This window comes from Mustela erminea, chromosome 2, assembly GCF_009829155.1.
Source record: "Mustela erminea isolate mMusErm1 chromosome 2, mMusErm1.Pri, whole genome shotgun sequence".
In the NCBI taxonomy this organism is placed as follows: domain Eukaryota; kingdom Metazoa; phylum Chordata; class Mammalia; order Carnivora; family Mustelidae; genus Mustela; species Mustela erminea.
This window is the reverse complement of record NC_045615.1, coordinates 129,813,655-129,834,457: the sequence shown is the minus strand read 5'-3', so window position 1 is coordinate 129,834,457 and position 20,803 is coordinate 129,813,655. Positions and strand designations below refer to the sequence as shown.

General features: G+C 38.4%; 1 protein-coding gene across 3 annotated transcripts in view; it reads left to right on the top strand.

Moving 5' to 3' along the window:
- TMEM156 (transmembrane protein 156) overlaps positions 1–20,803 on the top strand; it is a 54,213-nt gene that overhangs the window by 13,677 nt on the left and 19,733 nt on the right. For all 3 annotated transcript variants that reach the window (XM_032334100.1, XM_032334102.1, XM_032334103.1), the window contains 2 exons: positions 15,523–15,789; positions 17,905–18,165. In XM_032334100.1, the coding sequence (XP_032189991.1) occupies positions 15,523–15,789; positions 17,905–18,165 (528 nt within the window). The remainder of the gene's footprint in view (positions 1–15,522; positions 15,790–17,904; positions 18,166–20,803) is intronic.

Below are 20,803 nucleotides of genomic sequence, written 5' to 3'. Positions count from 1 at the left end.
CTTTGCTTTCCTTTTTCAAGGTTGCTTTGGTTATTTGGGGTCTTTATTTTGGGGCTACAAATTTTAGGATTGTTTGTTCTAATTCTGTGAAAAATGCTGTTGGTATTTTAATAGGGACTGCATTACATGTGTAGATTACTTTGGGTAGGACAGACATTTTAGCAATATTTGTTCTTCTAATTCATGAGCATGAAATGTCTTGTGTGTCATTTCTTTGTGTCATCTTCAATTTCTTTCATCAGTTTTCAGAGTACAGCTCTTACACTTCTTGGGTTAGGTTTATCCCTAGGTATCTTACTGTTTTTGAAGCAATTGTTAAGTGGGGTTGATTCCTTAATTTCTCTTTCTGCTGCTTAATTGGCATACATCCTGCAACTTTATTTTATTTCAACTCAATTTTATTGAGCTGATATTTTATTTCAACTCAATTTGTTGAACTGTTCCAGCAGTTTTTTGGAGTCTTTCAGATTTTTTGTACATAGTATTGTGTCCTCTGCAAATAGTGGAAATTTTATTTTTCTTTACCAATGTGAGTGCCTTTTATTTCTTTTTGTTGTCTGATTGCTGAGGCTAGGACTTTCAGCAGTATGTTGAATAAAAGTGGTGAGAGTGGACATCTTTCTCAGGTTCCTGAAAGCCTCTCAGGTTTTCTCCATAAAGGATGATGTTAGTTTTTGTATATGCCTTTATTATATTGAGGTATGTTCCCTCCAAACCTACTGTGTGGAGGGTTTTTATCATGAATAGGTATTGTACTTTGTCAGATGCTTTTTCTGCATCTATTGAAATGATCATATGGTTCTTTTCCTTTCTCTTATTATTGAGATATATCACATTGATTAATTTGAGAATATTGAACCACCCTTGCAACCCAGGAATAATCCCACTTGATCGTGGTGATTTTTAATAATGTACTATTGAATGTAATTTGTTAGTGTTTTATTGAGAATTTTTGCATCCACATTCATCAGGGATATTGGTTATAGTGGTCTTTTTTAGAGGAGTCTTAATCTGGTTAGGGTATCAGGGTAATGCTGGCCTTGTAGAATGAATTTAGAAGCTTTCCTTCCTTTTCTATTTTCTGGAATAGTTGGAGAAGAATGGGTATTAACTTTTCCTTAAATGTTTGGTAGAATTCACCTGTGAAGCCAGCTGGCTCTGGACTTTTATTTATTGGAATTTTTTTGTTACCGATTCAACTTCTTTACTTGTTATCAATCGGTTCAAGTTTTTCTATTTTCTCCTGTTTCAGTTTTGGTAATTTATGTGTTTCCTGGAATTTATTAGTTTCTTCCAGGTTGTCCGATTTTTTGACATATAGTTTTTCATAATATTCGCTTATAATTGCTTATATTTCTGTGGTGTTGGTTGTTATTTCTCTTCTCTCATTTGTGATTTTATTTTTAAAAGACTTTATTTATTTGACAGAGAGAGACACAGCAAGAGAAGGAACACAAGCAGGAGGATTGGGAGAGGGAGAAGCAGGCTCCCTGCTGAGCAAGGAGTCCGATGCCAGGCTCAATCTCAGGACCCTGGGATCATGACCTAAGCCAAAGGCAGATGCTTAACAACTGAACCACCCAGGCACCCACCATCTGTGACGTTTTATTTGGGTCCTTTCTCCTTTCTTTTTGATAAATCTGGCTTGGATAAGAACAGAACAACAATCTGTTCTATTGTTTTTTTTAGTTTCTAGATCATTTATCTCTGTCCTAATCTTTACTATTTCCCTCCACCTGGCCTTAGGCTTTGTTTGTTGTTCTTTTTCTAGCTTCTTTAGGTGTAAGGTTAAGTTGTTTATTCCAGATTTTTTTTGCTTTCTGAAGTAGGCCTGTATTGCTCTATACTTCCCTCTTAGGACTGCTTGTGCTGTATCCCAAAGGTTTTGGACGATTTATTTTCATTTTTATTTGTTTTTGTGTCTTTTGAAAATTTATTCTTTGTTTTCTTTTTTAAATTTAAATTTTGGTTAATTAACACAGGGCAATATTAGTTACTGGAGTAGAATTCAGGGATTCATCCCTTACATCCAACACCCAGTGCTCATTAATAGATTTCTTCTTTGATTTTCTGGTTGACCCATTCATTGTTTAGTAGCATTTTGCTTAACCTCCATGTATTCATGGTCTTTCCGAGTTTTTTCTTTTGGTTGACTTCTAGTTTCATAGCATTGTGATGAGAAAAGAGGCCTGGTATGATTTCAGTCCTTTCGTATTTGTTGATGTCTGTTTTGTGACCCATTATATGACCTATTCCAGAGAATGTTCCATGTGCCCTTGAAAAGAATGTACACTCTTGTTTTTAGGATGGAATGCTCTGAATATATCTGTTCAATCCATCTGGTCCAGTGTGTCATTTAAAGCCATTGTTTCTTTGTCCATTTTCCGTTTAGATGATCTGTCCATTGATGTAAGTGGGACTTTAAAATTCACTACCATTACTGTATTACTACTGATTATTCCTTTAAGTTTGTTATTAACTGTTTTATATATTTGGATACTCCCATGTTGATACTATTGTTAGATCTTTTTGTTCGATTGTCCCCTTCGTTACAACATAGTGCGCTTCTTTACTCTTGTTACAAGCCTTTGTTTTAAAGTCTAGTTTGTCCAATATAAGTATTGCTACTCCAGCTTTCTTTTGACATCCATTTGCATAAGAAATGTTTCTCCATCTCCCTTACTTGCCATCTGCAGGTGTCTTTCGGTCTTAAAATGAGTCTCTTGTAGGCACCATATAGATTGTTGCTTTGTTTTTTTTTTTTTAGTCCTTCTGACACCATGTTTTTTGACTGGAGTGTTTGATGTCTATTTGCATGACAAATGTTTCTCCATCCCCCTCATTTTCAATCTGTAGGTGTTCTTAGGTCTAAAATAAGTCTCGTGGGTGGTTCAGTTGTTAAACATCTGCCTTCAGCTCAGGTCATGGTCCCAGGTCCTGAGATCGAGCCCTGCCTAGGGCTCCCTGTTCAGTGGGGAGTCTGCTTTTCCTTCTCATTCTCCCTTTCTTAAATAAATAAATAAAATAAATGAATAAAATGAATCTCTTATGGGCAGCATATAGATGGGTCTTTTTGTTTGTTTATTCATTCTGACAGCCTGTCTTTTGATTGGAGCATTTAGTCCATTGACATTCAAAGTAATTATTGATAGATATGTATTTATTGCCATTTTATTACTTGTTTTGTTGTTGATACTGGAGATTTTCTCTGATCATTTCTTGTCACTTTTCATCTCTCCTTTGCACTCCAAGAGTCCTTGTCAATGTCTCTTGCAGGGCTGGTTTAGTGGGCACAAACCCCCTTAGCTTTTTCTATCTGGGAAACTATCTCTCCTTTTTATTTTGAGTGATAGCTTTGCTGGCTAGAGTGCTCTTGGCTGCAGGTTTTTCCCATTCAGCACTTTGAGTATATGCCACTCCCTTCTGGCTTGCCAGGTTTATGTTGAGAAATCTCCAGCTAGCCTTATGGATCTTCTCTTGTAAATTAAGGACTCCTTCTGTCTTGCTGCTCTTTTTTTTTTTTTTTTTTTTAGATTTTATTTATTTATTTGACAGAGAGGGGGAGATCACAAGTAGGCAGAGAGGCAGGCAGAGAGAAAGGGGGAAGCAGGCTCCCTATTGAGCAGAGAGCCCGATGTGGGCCTCAATCCCAGGACCCTGAGATCATGACTTGAGCAGAAGGCAGAGGCTTAACCCACTGAGCCACCCAGGTGCCCTGTCTTGCTGCTTTTAAGATTGTTTCTTTATTACTATATTTTGCAAATTTAATTATAATATGTCTTGGTGTTGGCCTGCTCTTGTTAGTTTTAAAAATTTTATTTATTTATTTGAGAGAGAGAAAGAGAGGGCATGCATGAGTCGGGGTGGGGACGGGACCAGCAAAAGAGGGAAAAGCAGATTCATGGGGCTTGATTCCAGGACCTGAGATTATGGCCTGAGCCAAAGGCAATGGTTAGTCAACTGAGCCCTCTAGGCACCCCTCTTTTGTTGATTCTGATGGGAGTTCTCTGTGCCCTTGGATCTGGATGTCTGTTTTCTTCCCTAGATTAGGGAAGTTTTCAGCTATTATTTCCTCCAATAAATTTTCTGCCCCCCTTTCTCTCTCTTTTTCTCTTGCAACTCCTATAATATGAATGTTACTATGTTTGATGGAGTCATTGAGTTCTCTAAGTCTATTCTCTGTTGTATAAGTTGTCTTTTTCTCTTTTGTTCAACTTCATTATTTTCCATAATTTTGTTTTCTAGGTCACTAATTCATTCCTCTGCTTCCTCCAGCCTGCTGCTCATTGCATCAAACGTGTTTCCAATCATGTTTATTGCATTCTTCATCTCTGATTGATTCTTTCTTAATTCTTTCATCTCTGTGATAAGGGTCTCATTGATGCCTTCTATTTTTTTTTTAAGATTTTATTTATTTAGGGCGCCTGGGTGGCTCAGTGGGTTAGGCCGCTGCCTTCGGCTCGGGTCGTGATCTCAGGGTCCTGGGATCGAGTCCCGCATTGGGCTCTCTGCTCAGCGGGGAGCCTGCTTCCCTCTCTCTCTCTGCCTGCCTCTCCATCTACTTGTGATTTCTCTCTGTCAAATAAATAAATAAAATCTTTAAAAAAAAAAAAAAAGATTTTATTTATTTATTTGACACAGAGAGATTGGCAGAGAAGCAAGCAGAGGGTGGGGGGGAGCAGGCTTCCTGCTGAGCAGAGAGCCCAATGTGGGGTTCAATCCCAGGACCCTGAGGTCATGACCTGTGCTGAGGACAGAGGCTTAACCCTCTGAGCCACCCAGGTGCCCCTTCTATTTTTTTCTCAAGCTCAATGAGTATTCTTATGATTGTTGCTTTAAATTCTCCATCAGCCATGTTGCTTATATCTGTTTCACTTAGTTCTCTTGCTGTGGCCTTATCTTGTTCTTTCATTTGGGATAAATTCCTCCATCTAGGCATTTTGTCCAAGTCTCTGCCTTCTTCTGTGTTTTAAAAGACAGTATGTTTCCTGCTCCTGGAGATAATGGCTATATGAATAAGAGGTTATGTAGTGTCCAGGGCCTGGTCCTTCAGGGAGTGTCTCTGATGTGCACTGCATACACCCTGCTGTTGTATTTTGGTTGCTCTATTCTTCAGGCTAGTCATCTTTAGAGGCTCTCTTTACCTGCTATGGGCAGTGTTTCGTCCTTGGCCTGAATGTGGTGAATTTTAACCAGTCCTCTGATCTGCTTGTGAAATGAGACCTGATATCACTTCCACTGGAACTGAGACCCTGCAGAATTCGCAGGTCAGGAGATGTGGTGTGAGTAGGAGTTTGTGCTGGTCTTCCCAGTGAGGGGCTTACTGAGCTGGGACTGAGGCAAGCTTGACTGAGAAGGGCAGTCTGGCCAGAGAGCAGGCGTGTGGGACTTGGTGTAATCGAGTTAGGCAGCTAGTGTCAGTAATGTGTTGCCTCCTGCTGGTGGCTCTGAGTCTATGTGGACGGGCTGGGAAAGGAAATGGCATCAGCCAGCTCCTTTGTTCCCTGAGAGGAGTCTTCATGAAGATTGCCTCTCAGGGACATGCTCTGAGAAGAGCAAATAATCTCCCCACTCGGTGCTCCAGGCACTCTTCAGACTACTGTTTCCGTGCCATTAGCTCCCTCCCTGCCGCTCCAAGAATGTTTGCCTGGCTTCCTTCCAGGAGCAGGGCAATGTCCTCCAGGGTCTAGCTCAGTCAAGCTTCCTGGCATTTCAGGCTCTAGGCTTTTAGCTCTCCTGGTTGCAAGAACTCATGAAATTAGCCCCTCTCATTTTCCAAGCCCATCACTTTAGTGAATCATTCTCCTTGAACATTCCCCTGTGTGCTCCTCTCTCTCTTGCTCTTCTCTATGACCACGGCTTCCTCCCCTCCACAACATCCACGATCCATTTCTCCCCTAAGCCATGTCTCTGCTTCTTCTCTCCCTTTAGTCGTGGAGTTTGTTCTGTCAGTCTTCAGGTTGATTTCTGGGGTCATAGGATAATCTGATACTTATCTAGTTGTGTTCATGAGATGAGATGAGCCTAGAGTCCCCCTTCTCATTTTCCCTCTCTTCCATTTGACATTTTTAGACTTCACATATAAATTATATCATACAGTAATTATCTTTCTCTATCTTATCTTGCTTAGTATAATGTGTTCAAGTGCATCCATGTTGTTACAAATAGCAGGATATACTCCTTTCTCATAAGTGAGTAATATTCCATTGTGTATATGTAACACATCTTCTTTATTCATTCACCCATTGATGTGCACTTGGGTTGTTTCCATACCTTGGCTATGGTGTATAATACTGTGACAAACATGGGAGTGCAGATATCTCTGTGAGTCCCTGTTTTCATTTCCTTTGGGTATCTTCCCTAAAGTGGAATTGCTGAATGATATAATCTATTTTTAATTTTTTGAGGATCCTCCACATTGTTTTCCACAGTGGGTGGACAAATTTACATGCCAACAGCGTATAAAGGGTTCCTTTTTTTTTTTTTTAAACCACACCAAGAAATCTAATTTTAAGTGGTTTTGAGATAATGTGCTATTAGACACCAAGCAGAGATAAACACCAATCCTCTCTGGGGGAAAATGTCTTCAAACCAGAACTCAAATAATTTCCTGATCAAAATTCTGAGGAACATGATTTACTACCAAAAATCATAAAACACAAAGACTTAACAGATGAGAATCATTAGAGACAAAAAAGCAGAATCAGATCTTTAAAGAATTCAGATAGGGATTATGAGATATAAAATATAAAGTAAGTATTTAGCTTGTTTCAATAAAAATAGTATCAAAAAGTATGAGTAAGAAACAAAACTATTAAAAATAATCAGGCAGGTTTATAGATCACTATACTGTGCACTGGAAACCAATATAACACTGTGTTTAACTATACTGGAATTTAAAATTAAATTAAATTTAAAAAATATAATCAGTCAGGGACACCTGGGTGGCTCAGTTGGTTAAGTGTCTGTCTTCAACTCAGGTAATGATCCCAGGGTGCTGGGGTTGAGCCCTACACTGGCTCTCCTGTGCAGCTGGGAGCCTGCTTCTCCTGTTTCCTCTGCTTGCCATGTCCCACCCCCCAACTCGTGCTCTCTCACTCTCTCTGTCAAATACATAAATAAAATCTTTCAAAAAATATGTAATCAGGTAAATTTGAAAATGAATCAACTTAAAATTCTAATTATGAAAATATAATAACATAAAGTAAAAACACAAGGAATGGAATAAACAGATCAGACACAATTGAAAGTGAGTTAATGAATGGGAATATAGATCTGAATAAACTAATGAGATGAGAACACAGCACAGAAAGAAAGAGAAAGAGAAAATATGAAACAGAGGTTAAAAGACATAGAGAACAAAGGAAGAGATCTCTAACTGAAGCTACCAAAGGAAAGAAGAGACAGAATGGAGAAAAGACAATGTTGGAAGAGAATGGGACTGAGAATTCTACGAAAGTGATGCAACACATAAATCTTCAGATTCAGGAAACCCAGCAAGTCCCAAACAGAATAAATATGAAATTCCATAGAACATGAAAACTAAAGAGCTCTTAAAAATAACCAGAGATAATGACTGATTGTCTTCAAAGGAACAAGAATTAGCCTAGCAACTCATTTCCTGTAAACAACAATGAAATTCAAAGGCCAGTGGAATAATGTCTGCAAAGTACTGAGGTAAAATTAATGTCAAGCTGGAAATGGTGAAGTGTACATCTTCATATGAGCAGAAACAGTGAGATTACAATCAGCAAATCTTCAGTGAAGGAATTTATAGAGATTTAACTTCAGGAGAAAAACTATGATCTTAGAAGGGAGGCTAGAGATGCAAGAAATAGCAGGGAAAAGACCCTCAATAATTAAAAGCATGTGTTCAATTAAAATCTTGAAAATATTAACTGCATACGGTAAAAATAACTACTAATTTGTGTGTCAGTGAAAAAACAAGAGAGAACTAAAATGCTGTATAAAAATAGCATTCCTTTCAGGAGCTGTAGGTGAGAGTCCATTTTGTTGTCGTTTCCAGCTTCTGGAAGCTGCCTGCATGCCCCAGTTTGTGTCTTCCTTCCAACTTCAAAGCCAGCGATGGCCTGTTGGGTCTTTGTACATTGTGTTACCTGACACACATTCTTTTGCCTCCCTCTTCTGCATTTGTGATTATATTAGGCCCTTGGACAATCAAAAATAATTTCCCTATTTAAAAAAAATCTAAAAGGATTTATTTATTTAATTTAGAGAAAGGAGGGAGGGATGGAGGGAGAAGGAGAGAAAATCCTTCAGCAGACTCCCCAGTGAGCGTGGAACCTGACAGGGGGCCCGACCCCAGGACCCTGAGATCAGGACCTGAGCCGAAATCAAGAGTGGGACACTTAACAAACTGAGCCCTCCAGACACCCCAATAATTTCCCTATTTTAAGGTAAGTACATTGGCTACCTTCATTCCATTTCCTGCCTTAATTTCTCTTTGGCATGAAAAGAAATTAAATAAAAAAAAGAAAAGAAAAAGAGTAAAGGCCCAAGAATAGCTAAGACACTCCTAAAGGAGATGAACAAGGGAAGGGGATTTTCCTATCAGATATAAAAGCTTTTACAAAGCAAAAGTAATTAAGTCAGTACAATATCTTTGCCAAGATAGAAGAATGGACTGATGGAAAAAAACTGAGATCTCAGATACACACTCATATATTTATGGGTATTTGATATATGGTAGCAGCATCTTTCTAAGTAGTCAGGGAAAGATAGACTACCCAATAAATGCTAGTGCAATTGATTATCACGTGTGGAAAAATTAATGTGGCTTAACTGTACCCAGTTAACTGGGTACCACTCTGTACCCAGTTCCAGATAGATGAAGAACATACATGGATGTCTGGGTGGCTCAGTCAGTTAAGCATCTGACTCTTGATTTTGGCTTAGGTCCTGATCTCAGGGTCATGAGATAGAGCCCATGTTGAGTTCTGGGCTGGGTGTGGAGCCTGCTTAAGATTCTCTCTCCCTGGGAGACAAACCATAAGTGACTCTTAACTTCACAAAACAAACTGAGGGTTGCTGGGGGGAGGGAGGTTGGGAGAAGGGGGATGGGGTTATGGACATTGGGGAGGGTATGTGCTTTGGTGAGTGCTGTGAAGTGTGTAAACCTGGCGATTCACAGACCTGTACCCCTGGGGATAAAAATATATGTTTATAAAAAATAAAAAATTAAAAAAAAAAAAAAGAATAAGCTGACCAAGCAGGAAAAAAAAAAAAAATTCTCTCTCCCTCTCGCTCTACCCCTCTCCACTCACATTCTCTCTCCCTCTCAAAAAAAAAAAAAAAGAGAGAGAGAGAGAAGGAGAGAAAGAAAGAAAAGAACATAAATGTAAAGGACAAAATTTTAAAACTTCTAAAAGATCTTTTTAACTTTAAGGGAGACAGATTCCTTAAATAAGTCCCAAAACACAAATTATAAAGAAAGGATTGATAGCTTTGCTGCATTCAAATTAAGAACTTCTTTTAAGAGATCATAAAGAAAATAAATTGATAAAGTATAATCTATGAGATGATATCTTGATAAAATAATAAAATAATTTCTTGGGGCACCTAGGTGGCTCAGTTGACTAAGTGCCTGACTCTCGGTTTCAGCTCAGGTCATGATCTCATGGCTGTGAAATCAAACCCTGTGTCAGCCTCTGTGCTCAGCCCTGGAGTCTGGTTGAGATTCTCTCCTTTTCCATTCACCTCTCCCTCTGCCCATGCCCTTTCTTACATACACGCATGTGCGTGTGCTCTCTCTCTAATAAATTAATAAAATGTTTTTAAAAATATTAAGAAAATAAGGAACTTCTTAAAATTTTATTTTATTTTATTTTTTAAAAGATTTTATTCATTTATTTGACAGAGAGAGATCCCAAGCAGGCAGAGAGGCAGGCAGAGAGAGAGGGGAGGAAGCAAGCTCCCCGTTGAGCAGAGAGTTCGATGTGGGGCTCCATCCCAGTATCCTGGGACCATGACCTGAGCCGAAGGCAGAGGCTTTAACCACTGAGCCACTCAGGTGCCCCAACTTCTTAAAATTTGAAACAGAAAACTTAAAGAACTCCTAAACAGTAATAAGAAAAAGACGAACAGGGCTCCTTGGTGGCTCAGTTGGTTAAATGTCTGCCCTTGGTTTGGGTCATGATCTCGGGGCTCTGGAATCGAGCCCTGCATCTGGCTCTCTGCTCAGTGGGGAGTCCACTTCTCCCTCTCTCACTTTCAAAAAAATACAATCTTAAAAAAAGACAACCTAACAGAAAAAATGGAAAAGTAGAAAAAAAAGAAGAAAATACACCTTTAAACCATGATAAGATTCTGTTTAATGCTCACTGAACTGGAAAAACTTGAAAAGCCAAGCCTTGGCCAATATGTATGTCAGTGGGAAGTTTCATACATCACACATTAGAGTATTAATTGGTACGGTCACTTCATATAATGATTTGATATTTTTCTAGAAAAATCAAAGATGCACATTCTGAATACCCAGCACTTTTACTCAGTGTGTATACCAGAGAAACTTCTGTATTTTTGTGCCAGCAGATACGTTCATGAATACTCATAGTAGCATTATTCAGAAATGAAATTTATTGAGATAAAATTTACATATAATAAAATACTCTCATTTTAAGTGTTAGTTCAAGGTTTGACAAATGTTTACACCAATGTAATTAGTACCAAAATCAAGATATACTGTAAGGACCAATTTTACTGTCCCTGCTCTCTTCTCCCAGGGGACTTAAAAACAAGTCCTGGAAACCAGCTCCAGGTGTGGAGGCCAAGAAAAACAAGGCTGTACCCACCTTGAGTCTAGCCCTGACATAAGTACAGCCATCTTGGCAAAGCAAAAGCTGGCACCTTGCACTGTAAGAGTGGGTTAGCATAAGAATGGCCATCCTGAAGCCCCGGAAGCCATTTTACTGAGCGTCCCTAAGCAGCCCACACAGGCACATAACTTGAGATAAGAGAAAGTAGCTAAAACCTAAGAAACAACTTAATCATATACCACCAGGGCGGTTAGGCGGAGGTGCCACAGGGACCAGATGTTAAAGAAAACAAATAGTTAACTTGCAGAGATCACAATCCTGCAAGACAGGAGTCTCTCTTGATTTGTAGATGTGCTGGTGATTTACAACAAAAAGGCTATCTCTTCACTGGCCCAGTTCCTCAGGGCCAAAGGTCGCCCTCCCCATCATAAAACTGAGGGAGGCTGAGGCAGAAGGAAATGTAAATAAAGTTAAATTTCTTCCAAACCTAAATCTCACTTAACTGCCAGGATGGCTCCAGGGTGATGCAGGGGTGGAAAAAGGTTAAACGAAGTTAAACTGTCAAAGTGGGGCACAAGATATATATGTAGCTATGAAGAAGTGCCTTGGAAATGCTATGTAAACCCTTGGCTTTGAGTGCTGGGGGTTCTTGTTGAAACCCACTGCGCGGGGCGGATACTTGGACCCCAGCTAGCTGGAAATAAACCTCGCTGTGTGACTTGCATTATCGAGAGTGTTCTCTGTCTAATTGAGGGGTGGCCGACTCTGTACCCTAACAATACAATCTTCCAACACCCTCCTCCTCTCCCCCCACAAAGGTCCCTCTTTCTCCTCTGCAGAAGAACGCTTCTCCCACTGTCAATATATCCTAGGATTTCATATAGACGGAATAACAAACTATGTGATCGCTTGTATCTGGTTTCCTTTGCTTTCATAACGCACTTGAGATTCATTTTGTACATGTTGTTGTTTGGATCAGTATTATCTTTCTGAGTAGCATGCTATTATATAGATATGTCAGGTATTGCTTTAATTAAAAATAATTATTTATTTGAGAGAGAGAGAGAGAGAACACATGCAAGAGAGCATGAACAGGGTGAGGGCCAGAGGGAGAGGGAGAAGCAGGCTCCCCACTGAGCAGGGAGCCCAAGGCAGGGCTCCATCCTCAGCCCCCGGGATCATGACCTTAGCTGAAGGCAGATGCTTAACCTACTGAGCCACCCAGGCTCCCCAGGAATTGCTTTAATATCCACTAGTTGTTGGGCTTTTGGATTGTTTCCAGTTCTTGGCTATTACAAATAAAAAAGCTGCTGTAAAAATTCATGTACAGATATTTTGATTTTTCTTCTTAAATTCTTAGCAGAATTATTGGGTCATATACTAAGCATATAGTTAACATATGAGAGATGTAAATCTGTTTTCCAAAGTGGTTGCTCTGTTTTTTGTTCCCACCAACAATGGATGAGGGCTATAGTTCATAGCAGCATTATTCATGTTGCAAAATAGCAAAAATAGAAACAACCCAAATGTTTACTGTCAAAAGAATGAATAAATTATAGTATAGTCATTCAAAAGAATATCAGAGACAATAAAATTAACCATAGCTATATGTAGCAACATGACTAAAACATATTAAAAAAGGCAAGTTCCAGATGAATACATAAAGTATACTCTCTATATACATGTACATATATACACACATGTCTAAAGTGTGCTAAATAAAACAATGTTATTTAGGAAAATACACATTTTGCCAAGACTCTAAGATAAAACAATGGAGTGATAAACACAAAATTCATGCTAGTGGTTAATCTCTGGGAAAGGATTATGTAGGAATAGGGAGGGATAGGGTGTTTCAAAAATATTGGTAAAATTGATATTCTAAATCTGTATGATAGATACATGGTGTTTATTATTATTAAGAGTTTACTTATTTACTTGAGAGAGAGAACAAGAGGGAAAGGGAGAGAGAGAGAGAGAGAGAGAGAAGCAGACTCCCCACTGTGACCCCAGCCAAAGGCAGGCCCTCAACCAACCGAGTCACCCAGGCATCCCTATCTTTATTATTCTTTAACTGGCACCAACATTTTACAAACACTTATTGATGATAAAGTTTTATAACAAAAATTTAAAAAGAAAATAACGATAGTTGTTTCTTTAGCCTTATTCTCTTGTTTTCTTTTAAGAAAAAATTGACTTGAGCATTTGTCCTGTACTGTAATATATTTTCCTGATTCTATTTAGTATTCTATATACTTATGGTGAGAGATTACAGTCATAGTACTGGAATAATTCTGGAATGCATTTCTATCTATGGGAGTAAGAATTTAGGTGTCTGACTCCTAGCAATAAAAATGGCAGTAATTAAACTCATATATCCTTGTTTATGGATATGAGAATATAGTCCACCTGATAACAAAAATGATTGGATAGAATTCACTATTTCTTCAAATTATACGAGAGAAGGATATATCTTCTATTTATTTCCTTTCTGACTGAATTATTTAAAACCAAGGTTTAAAAACCATAATAAAATGACCTTGCAGTCAAATATAAAGGTTATATCATTAATTCTAGAAAGCCTGGCTGGTCACTTATTAGATAAGAGGACTGAAATATATATAGCAAAAATTTTTCTCTCTCTCTGTTTCCATATCTTGGTTGTATCATAGGATTACAAGGTCAAGAAATAGAAAATTTTGTAAGATGAAAAATGCCTGTGAGTAAAATAGAAACATGGCAGGAAGTGTTTTTGTATGTTTTGGTGGTATAAAAAAACCAAAGGTTATAGAGTTCCATTAGATGGTACATTTCTATCTCCTTCCTGGGACCTTCTCACTGAGCATAGTTGTTTTAAAAATTAATTACAATTTGGTCCCAACTTTGCTTATAAATATATTAATACATAAAATTATAGATTTGAATAAAATACCATTTTCTCCCCTGAAAAACCTTTATAGCAACTCAAGTATGAAATGTGTTTATAGCTGGAAATCACAAGTGAATTATTGCAGAAACAACTTCAAATGTAGAGGTTGGTAATAAGCCTCTGATTTTCTTAAATAATAAAAATATAATCATCAGCAATGAGACACTTACGGAATTACTATTAAAGTACAAATTCTGCAAACAAAAAATTCTTTAATATCAATCAATTATCTGTTTTTTCTCTTAAGATTGAACTAAGTTCTATGAATAGGAGTAATCATTGTAAGAACTAAAGTGATTCTTTCATTGTGCTCCACATTATCTAGAAAAATTAAAAACAATTATTTTGCCCTATATGATTACCAAGAAATGGTAAAGAAAGCCACATAAAGGTACAGTTGAGCATGTGAGTTATTTTCTCATACCAGCAAATGACTGTCAGACTAGGGATACCTGAAAGAGGTTACCTATTCCTTAAATGATCATTACTGCTAAATAGAGATTCTCTATTTTTTATACAGTGAGTTTTAATTACTTGTGTGAATTGAACCACAGATAATCCTCCCTAAACGAGGTTTGAATTTTTAATTTTCATTTTGGAATACTGGTTTGAATGTTTTAAAGAAGATTTATTTATTTGAGAGAGGGAGAGTGTGTGCATGAGTGGTGGGATGGGCAGAGGGAGAGACTCTTCAAGCAGACTCTGTGCTGAGTGTGGAGCCCAAAGTGGGGCTTGATCCTATGACCTGTGAGATCGTGACCTGAGCCACAACCAAGAGTCAGTCGCTTAACTAACTGAGCCACTCAGATGTCCCTATAGGTTTGAGTTTTAAATAATATACACTTGTACAAATTTCGGAAGTGTTCTCATATGTACGATACCACTTGATACTACTATGAAGTTAGCAGGATCTAGAGTTACTGCCTCTATTTTGCTGATGAGAAAAGGAGACTTAATGGAGATTAAGTTAATTATCCAAGTGTCTTGCCTAAGGACATGTACAGCACTTGAGTCCTTGTCTTTTATTTTGAAGGTGATGTTCTTCCTTTTGTATCCTCATTTCCATGTCTGATGTTTGTCTTCAGACAAAAATAAAAATTATGATGTTACCCTGTTCAATTTCATCTTTGGAGGACCAGATAACTTGAATAATGACTTCCCAAAGATATCCTGGGCTAAAGCCTGGAACTTGTACACATTACCTTACAAGGAAAAAAGGTCTCTACAGGTGTGATTAACTTCAGGATCCTGAGATGGGAAAGACTTCTGCATTACCCAGGTGGAACCTAAATCCACTTTTAAGTGTCCTAAGAGGCATATAAGAGAGAGGCAGAGGGAGATGACACAGACAGAAGAGTAAAAGTCAGAGACACAGAAGAGAAGGTATCGTTAACCGAAAGAGATTGGAGTGAGGTAGCCACAAGCCAAGGAATGCCAACAGCCACCAAAAGTTGGAAGAGGGTCAAGGAACAGAGGCTTCCCTGGAGCGTTCAAAGGGTTGGTGGTCATACAAACATGTAGGTTTCAGACCGGTTAAATTGAACTTCTGGCCTCTAGAGCTTTCCCAGGAGAGAATGGTTAAAATGTTAAGGGTTTCCAAGAATGTCTCTAGTTCTCGACTATGAATGTGTGAATGTATACAAATCTTTGAAAGAAATATTTAAATAAAGTAAATGCTGTTAATTCATATAAAAACAGTCTTGTCACTGGCAAGCTGAAATATACTGTATCCATCTAAGAAAAACTGGGAACTAACTGTGTATTTATTTGAATGACAAAACCTGAGAATTTCATAGTCAATTTCTTTTTCCTTTACAGGAAATGTATTGGAGCTCTCATGTCTGGAAGTATGTTTACAACCTAGTTTCAACTATTCACTCCGCTCTTTGAATTTTTCTTTTGTGACTTTTCTGAAACCAGTAAGAGAAACTCAGACTATTATGGGACTCTTTCTAAATCATTCCAACTTTCAAAACTTCACCAGGATTTGCCAAGGCTTCACAAGTGAATTTAAAATGTGCTCATGTTTGGCTTGTGAGTCCAAAAAAAGCATGGATTTTATTTTTCAGGAACAAACATCAAAAGGTAACTATAAAATGGTAATAAAGTTTATCAAGAATAAATTATCTTAGTCTGTTAAAAAGGAATAATATATTCCAATTTAAAAGCCAATGGTATCAGAACACTCAGCAAATGTGGCTTTTGATATGTGGCTTGTGATCTGTAGTGCTTTGGGTTACTACTTATTCTTGGTTTACTTTATCAAAAACAAAATATCTACTTTTAAAATACATCACAATCGCCAAACTGTGGAAAGAGACAAGATGTCCTTCAACAGATGAATCGATAAAGAAGATGTGGTCCATATATACAATGGAATATTACACAGCCATCAGAAAGGATGAATACCCAACTTTTGTATCAACATGGACGAGACTGGAGGAGATTATGCTGAGTGAAATAAGTCAGGAGGACGAGTCAATTAGCGTATGGTTTCACTTACTTGTGGAGCATAAGGAATAACATGGAGGACATTAGGAGAAGGAAAGGAAAAGTGAAGTGGGGTAAATCAGAGGGGGAGATGAACCATGAGAGATTATGGACTCTGAGAAACAAACTAAGGGTTTTGGAGGGAGGAGGGTGAGGAGATGGGTGAGCCTGGTGATGGGTGTTAAGGAGGGCACGTATTGCATGGAGCACTGGGTGTGATGCATAAACAATGAATCTTGGAACATTGAAAAAACAAAATAAAAAAATAATTAAAAAAGAATACATCAAAATGCCACCATAATTTATGTACCTTTGATTGCTAAAAGAGTATTTAGCAGGTTCTTTCCAAGGTATTGAATTTTTTAAAATTAAAAAAGTAAAATCAAACTTGGATTTTCTTTTTATTTATTTATTTATTTATTTATTTATTTTTAAAAGATTTTATTTATTTATTTGACAGACAGAGATCACAAGCAGGCAGAGAGGCAGGCAGAGAGAGGAGGAAGCAGGCTCCCTGCAGAGCAGAAAGCCCGATGCGGGGCTCGATCCCAGGACCCTGGGATCACGACCTGAGCTGAAGGCAGAGGCCCAACCCACTGAGCCACTCAGGCGCCCCAAGCTTGGATTTTCTAAGAAGTCATTGAATGCTTGACACATTTGTACCTTGTACTGCCTAACATTTATCCACTGTGTATGAATTGTCCTTTTACATGTCTGTCTGCTCAATGTTGGAGACTTTGTCTGTGTTCACTATATTTCAGGTCTTAGCCTAATGCCTGACATTAAGTGTTCAATAAATACTTTTTAATGAATAAACAAATGAAGGATTAACTACATATTATGTGTAATATCTAACTGAATCTTACATCTATTTTGAGATCAATATATATCATTTAATTGAGTCAAATCAACTTGCATCACTGAAAAATTAAATAACTCATTTGTAGTCAGAACATATACCAGTGGCCTCAGACCCAAGCGTCAGATTTATTATTTATACCTATTTGCTGAGATTGCTTCCTGTATCATCCCATACTGGCATCTTTCCCCATTCTTTCAGAATGGGAATGAGATTTCTTGGCATTGACTTTGAAAGAGGTATAAAAGATCTATCTTTTTCTGGGTTCTTAAGTAATGCTACCTATTGCAGGGTCTGGGTCAAGTTCACCAGAAAGCACGTTGGGTAAATATCTTTATGGTGACAGAGAAGTAGAACTAGAAAAACCTATTAAGGCTTGGTAACTCACAGATACTACTTCTCTGTCTCCTTGACATGTAGGACAGTGCACTGTTAAATTATGCCCATTGTTATGCCTCTGAAACACACTACCTTGAAACTTAGTGGCTTAAATCAAGGGCACCTTCCTCCTCCTTCTCCATCTTCTTCTCTGGTTGGTCAGGGATTCAGGATGGGCATAATGGGGATTTTTTTTGGCTTGGAGCATTATCATCTGTCCCACAAGTCATCCCAGAAATGTCTATATTTTCTTCGAGACGCTCCAATTCTATTTCAACCCTACTATCATCTAGTTTTCACAATCTTAAAAAAAAAAAAAAGTAAGCACTTTAATCATTATTTTTAGAGCAGGGAACTTCTTATTTCTACTTTTTTCTTGTAGAGGAAGGATGGTATTTGGTTTTGATGGGTGTGTGTGTTTTTTTACTATGTATTACTATTTTGCAAATAACATATTCTTAATCTCTTTCTAGTTCTTATCATGAAAGGATCAACAGAAGTGAAGGCAAACGATGTTCGTTCACCTTGTCGACATTTTAACTTCTCTGTAGCTCCTACAGTCGATCCCTTGGATGAGTATAACATGACTTGTAATCTAAAGACCCGTGTGAGAAGGCCAGCAATCATTGAGGAAGATCCGCTCAGGGAAAAGTCTATGAACCATACTTGTAGGACTATGGAATTCCTGAATAATTGTACACACATTTCTCTGCACCTAGAAATGGATGTCAAAAGTAAGTATTTAAGGAAGGTAGAGGAAAAAGAGAATTGGGTACAAAGTTAAATAAAGGCTAACATGTTAACTTTTTTGAAAGTTAAATAGTTGAATAATTTTGTTCATGCAACAATATGACTAGAAAGAAGGCTAGTGCTTTTATCTGTTTATTTTTTCTTCCAAAATTTGCTTTTTTTTCCCTGAGGTCTAGCTGTAGTCAGAAGCAGAGAAGGCATCTGTGGGTTGTGATTTGAGGGGCACTAGCAAGACCTCAGAGTAACTTTGGACATGCCTATTTGCTGTGCTTGAAAGATCACTATCACACCCGGGTATTAAAGGGTGAAATTTGTTTTAAAATATAAATATCCACATACATTGCAAGGGGCTATTAAAATCATATTTTGAATTGACATACATCTTCTCCTAGAGTCGAGAACCAGGACTGAATGAAATGGGGTATTTGGTATAAAGCCACGGAGATAGGGTGCAGATGCGGCATTTTGGGTCTACCAGATAGCTCTGAGGGAAAGGTAGGTGTTCAAAAGATGAAAATCACACCTATCTTACTTCTAGAGCTTAATAGCTTTCTCGGCACCATCTTCCAAATTACCACAATTGATCCTTTCTACTAAGCTGTGTGCCCCCACTTTACCTACAAAATCTATTTTGAAAGAGTATTTTATGATACACCCTATTGTATGCCAAGCAACGTGCTAGCATTAGGAGCACAAAAAGAGATGAATGTAAAACAATGGAGCAAGTGTATCCAGTCTAACAGGTGCGATGGTAGAGTTAGTTGCTGGGCTTTTCGATCTTCCAGACATAGGGAAGCCTTTCCTCTTGCCTCAGAATGCCTTTTTAAAAAGCTTTAATTTTTTTAGAGGCAAATATTTTTAAAATATTATATTTTCAAGCAAACACAACTATAGAATATGTATGCATTTTTACATTTACAAATAGAAGGCTTCAAAAGAATTTCTCTCATGAGTCAGCCTTCAGTGCCCCTTAATGGCCTCTGGGGTTATTTCAGGGTGTGTGGATGTAAATCAGGCATGGGAGAGGATCCGAGAAGATCTGAACAGAAAGGTCAATTCCCTCAGGCTCAGGAGTGAGGTGGGAATGTAGGCCTTGGAAGGATGGCATAAAGAAGATGACAGTGATGAAGTCTGAAAGATAAAGTGGTCTGGATTATAAATATTAAAATCGGGGCGCCTGGGTGGCTCAGCGGGTTAAAGCCTCTGCCTTCGGCTCAGGTCGTGATCCCAGGGTCCTAGGATCGAGCCCCACATCGGGCTCTCTGCTTCTCCTCTCTCTCTGCCTGCCTTTCTGCCTTCTTGTGATTTCTGCTGTCAAGTAAATAAATAAAATCTTTAAAAAAATATTAAAATCATATTTATTTCCACATATCCACCTAATTGCTTTTTATGTTTTCTAAACCATAAAGGAAAAAGAAGCATTTCCATAATTATGATTTTCAGACAGTATTTTTGTGTTCATGAAAAAAAATCCATACATGCCAGTCAAAGTGAAATAGTAGTTATTAACAACTTCCTTAGGTCCATAATTCAGAAAGATAACAGTGGTACACAAATACATAGTCCTGTATTCTAGAAAATGTCTATCCATTTGCCATGTGTAGATTTAAAATTCGTTTATATTTTACTCTGCTGGGCAGAGACTAATTTGATCTCCTTTAAAAGTCTTCTCCAGGGGTGCCTGGGTGGCTCAGTGGGTTAAAGCCTCTGCCTTCGGCTCAGGTCATGATCTCAGCGTCCTGGGATCGAGCCCCGCATCGGGCTCTCTGCTCAGCAGGGAGCCTGCTTCCTCCTCTCTCTCTCTCTGTCTGCCTCTCTGCCTACTTGTGATCTCTGTAAAATAAATAATTAAAATCTTAAAAAAAAAAAAAAAAGCCCTCTCCACCTGGGTGTAAAAGTAAATTTAGTCCAATCTGGTAAATTTACTCTGAAACAATCATTTAAATTGTCTCTTCAGATTGTTCTTTCCGATTCCTGTCTGTTGTCCCTTCCTCCTCTCCAAGATGACTGCCAGGATGGGTTTGGGGGGGGAGAGGTGGGCAGCATGGGATGTGGGGGACACACCCTCATCTGCATTTGCCCTGGTGCTTGGGTGGGTGTTCTGGCTGGCCTCACCCCAGCTGTGCACATTCTGCAATTGCTATACTGAGTTGGTGAATGCATGGGGCTCTTTCCATAGCTTGCTCAGTGCCCAATGACACCTTGGTCATTGGGACCATCATGGGTTTTGCTGGCGCTCTAAGTCTTCCATTCCAGTTAACTGACTGCATACTTTTAATTTGCTGAGCAAGGAAAAGAAGTTTGCAGCTGAATAGCATGAGATGATTTGCAGAAGGCTGAGTGCTGCCATCCCAGGCAAACTTTACCTTTTCTGCCTTCTGCCTCTTTTCTAAATAAACATTGGATGGCTATACAATGTACGTCTGCACATGGGGATGGGTCCTGTGAAAGGTGTGCTCAGATCATGAACCTCACAAGGGCAATCATCCAAGGGTATAAACAAGTTACATATCCTCCTGACTTTGAGAAAGTGTTATGTTTTGTGTGCAAGGAAGAGGGGACATAGGGTGCCTGGAGAAGACAGTAGATAGTTATGTCTTGGACATGATGAGGTCACCTTCT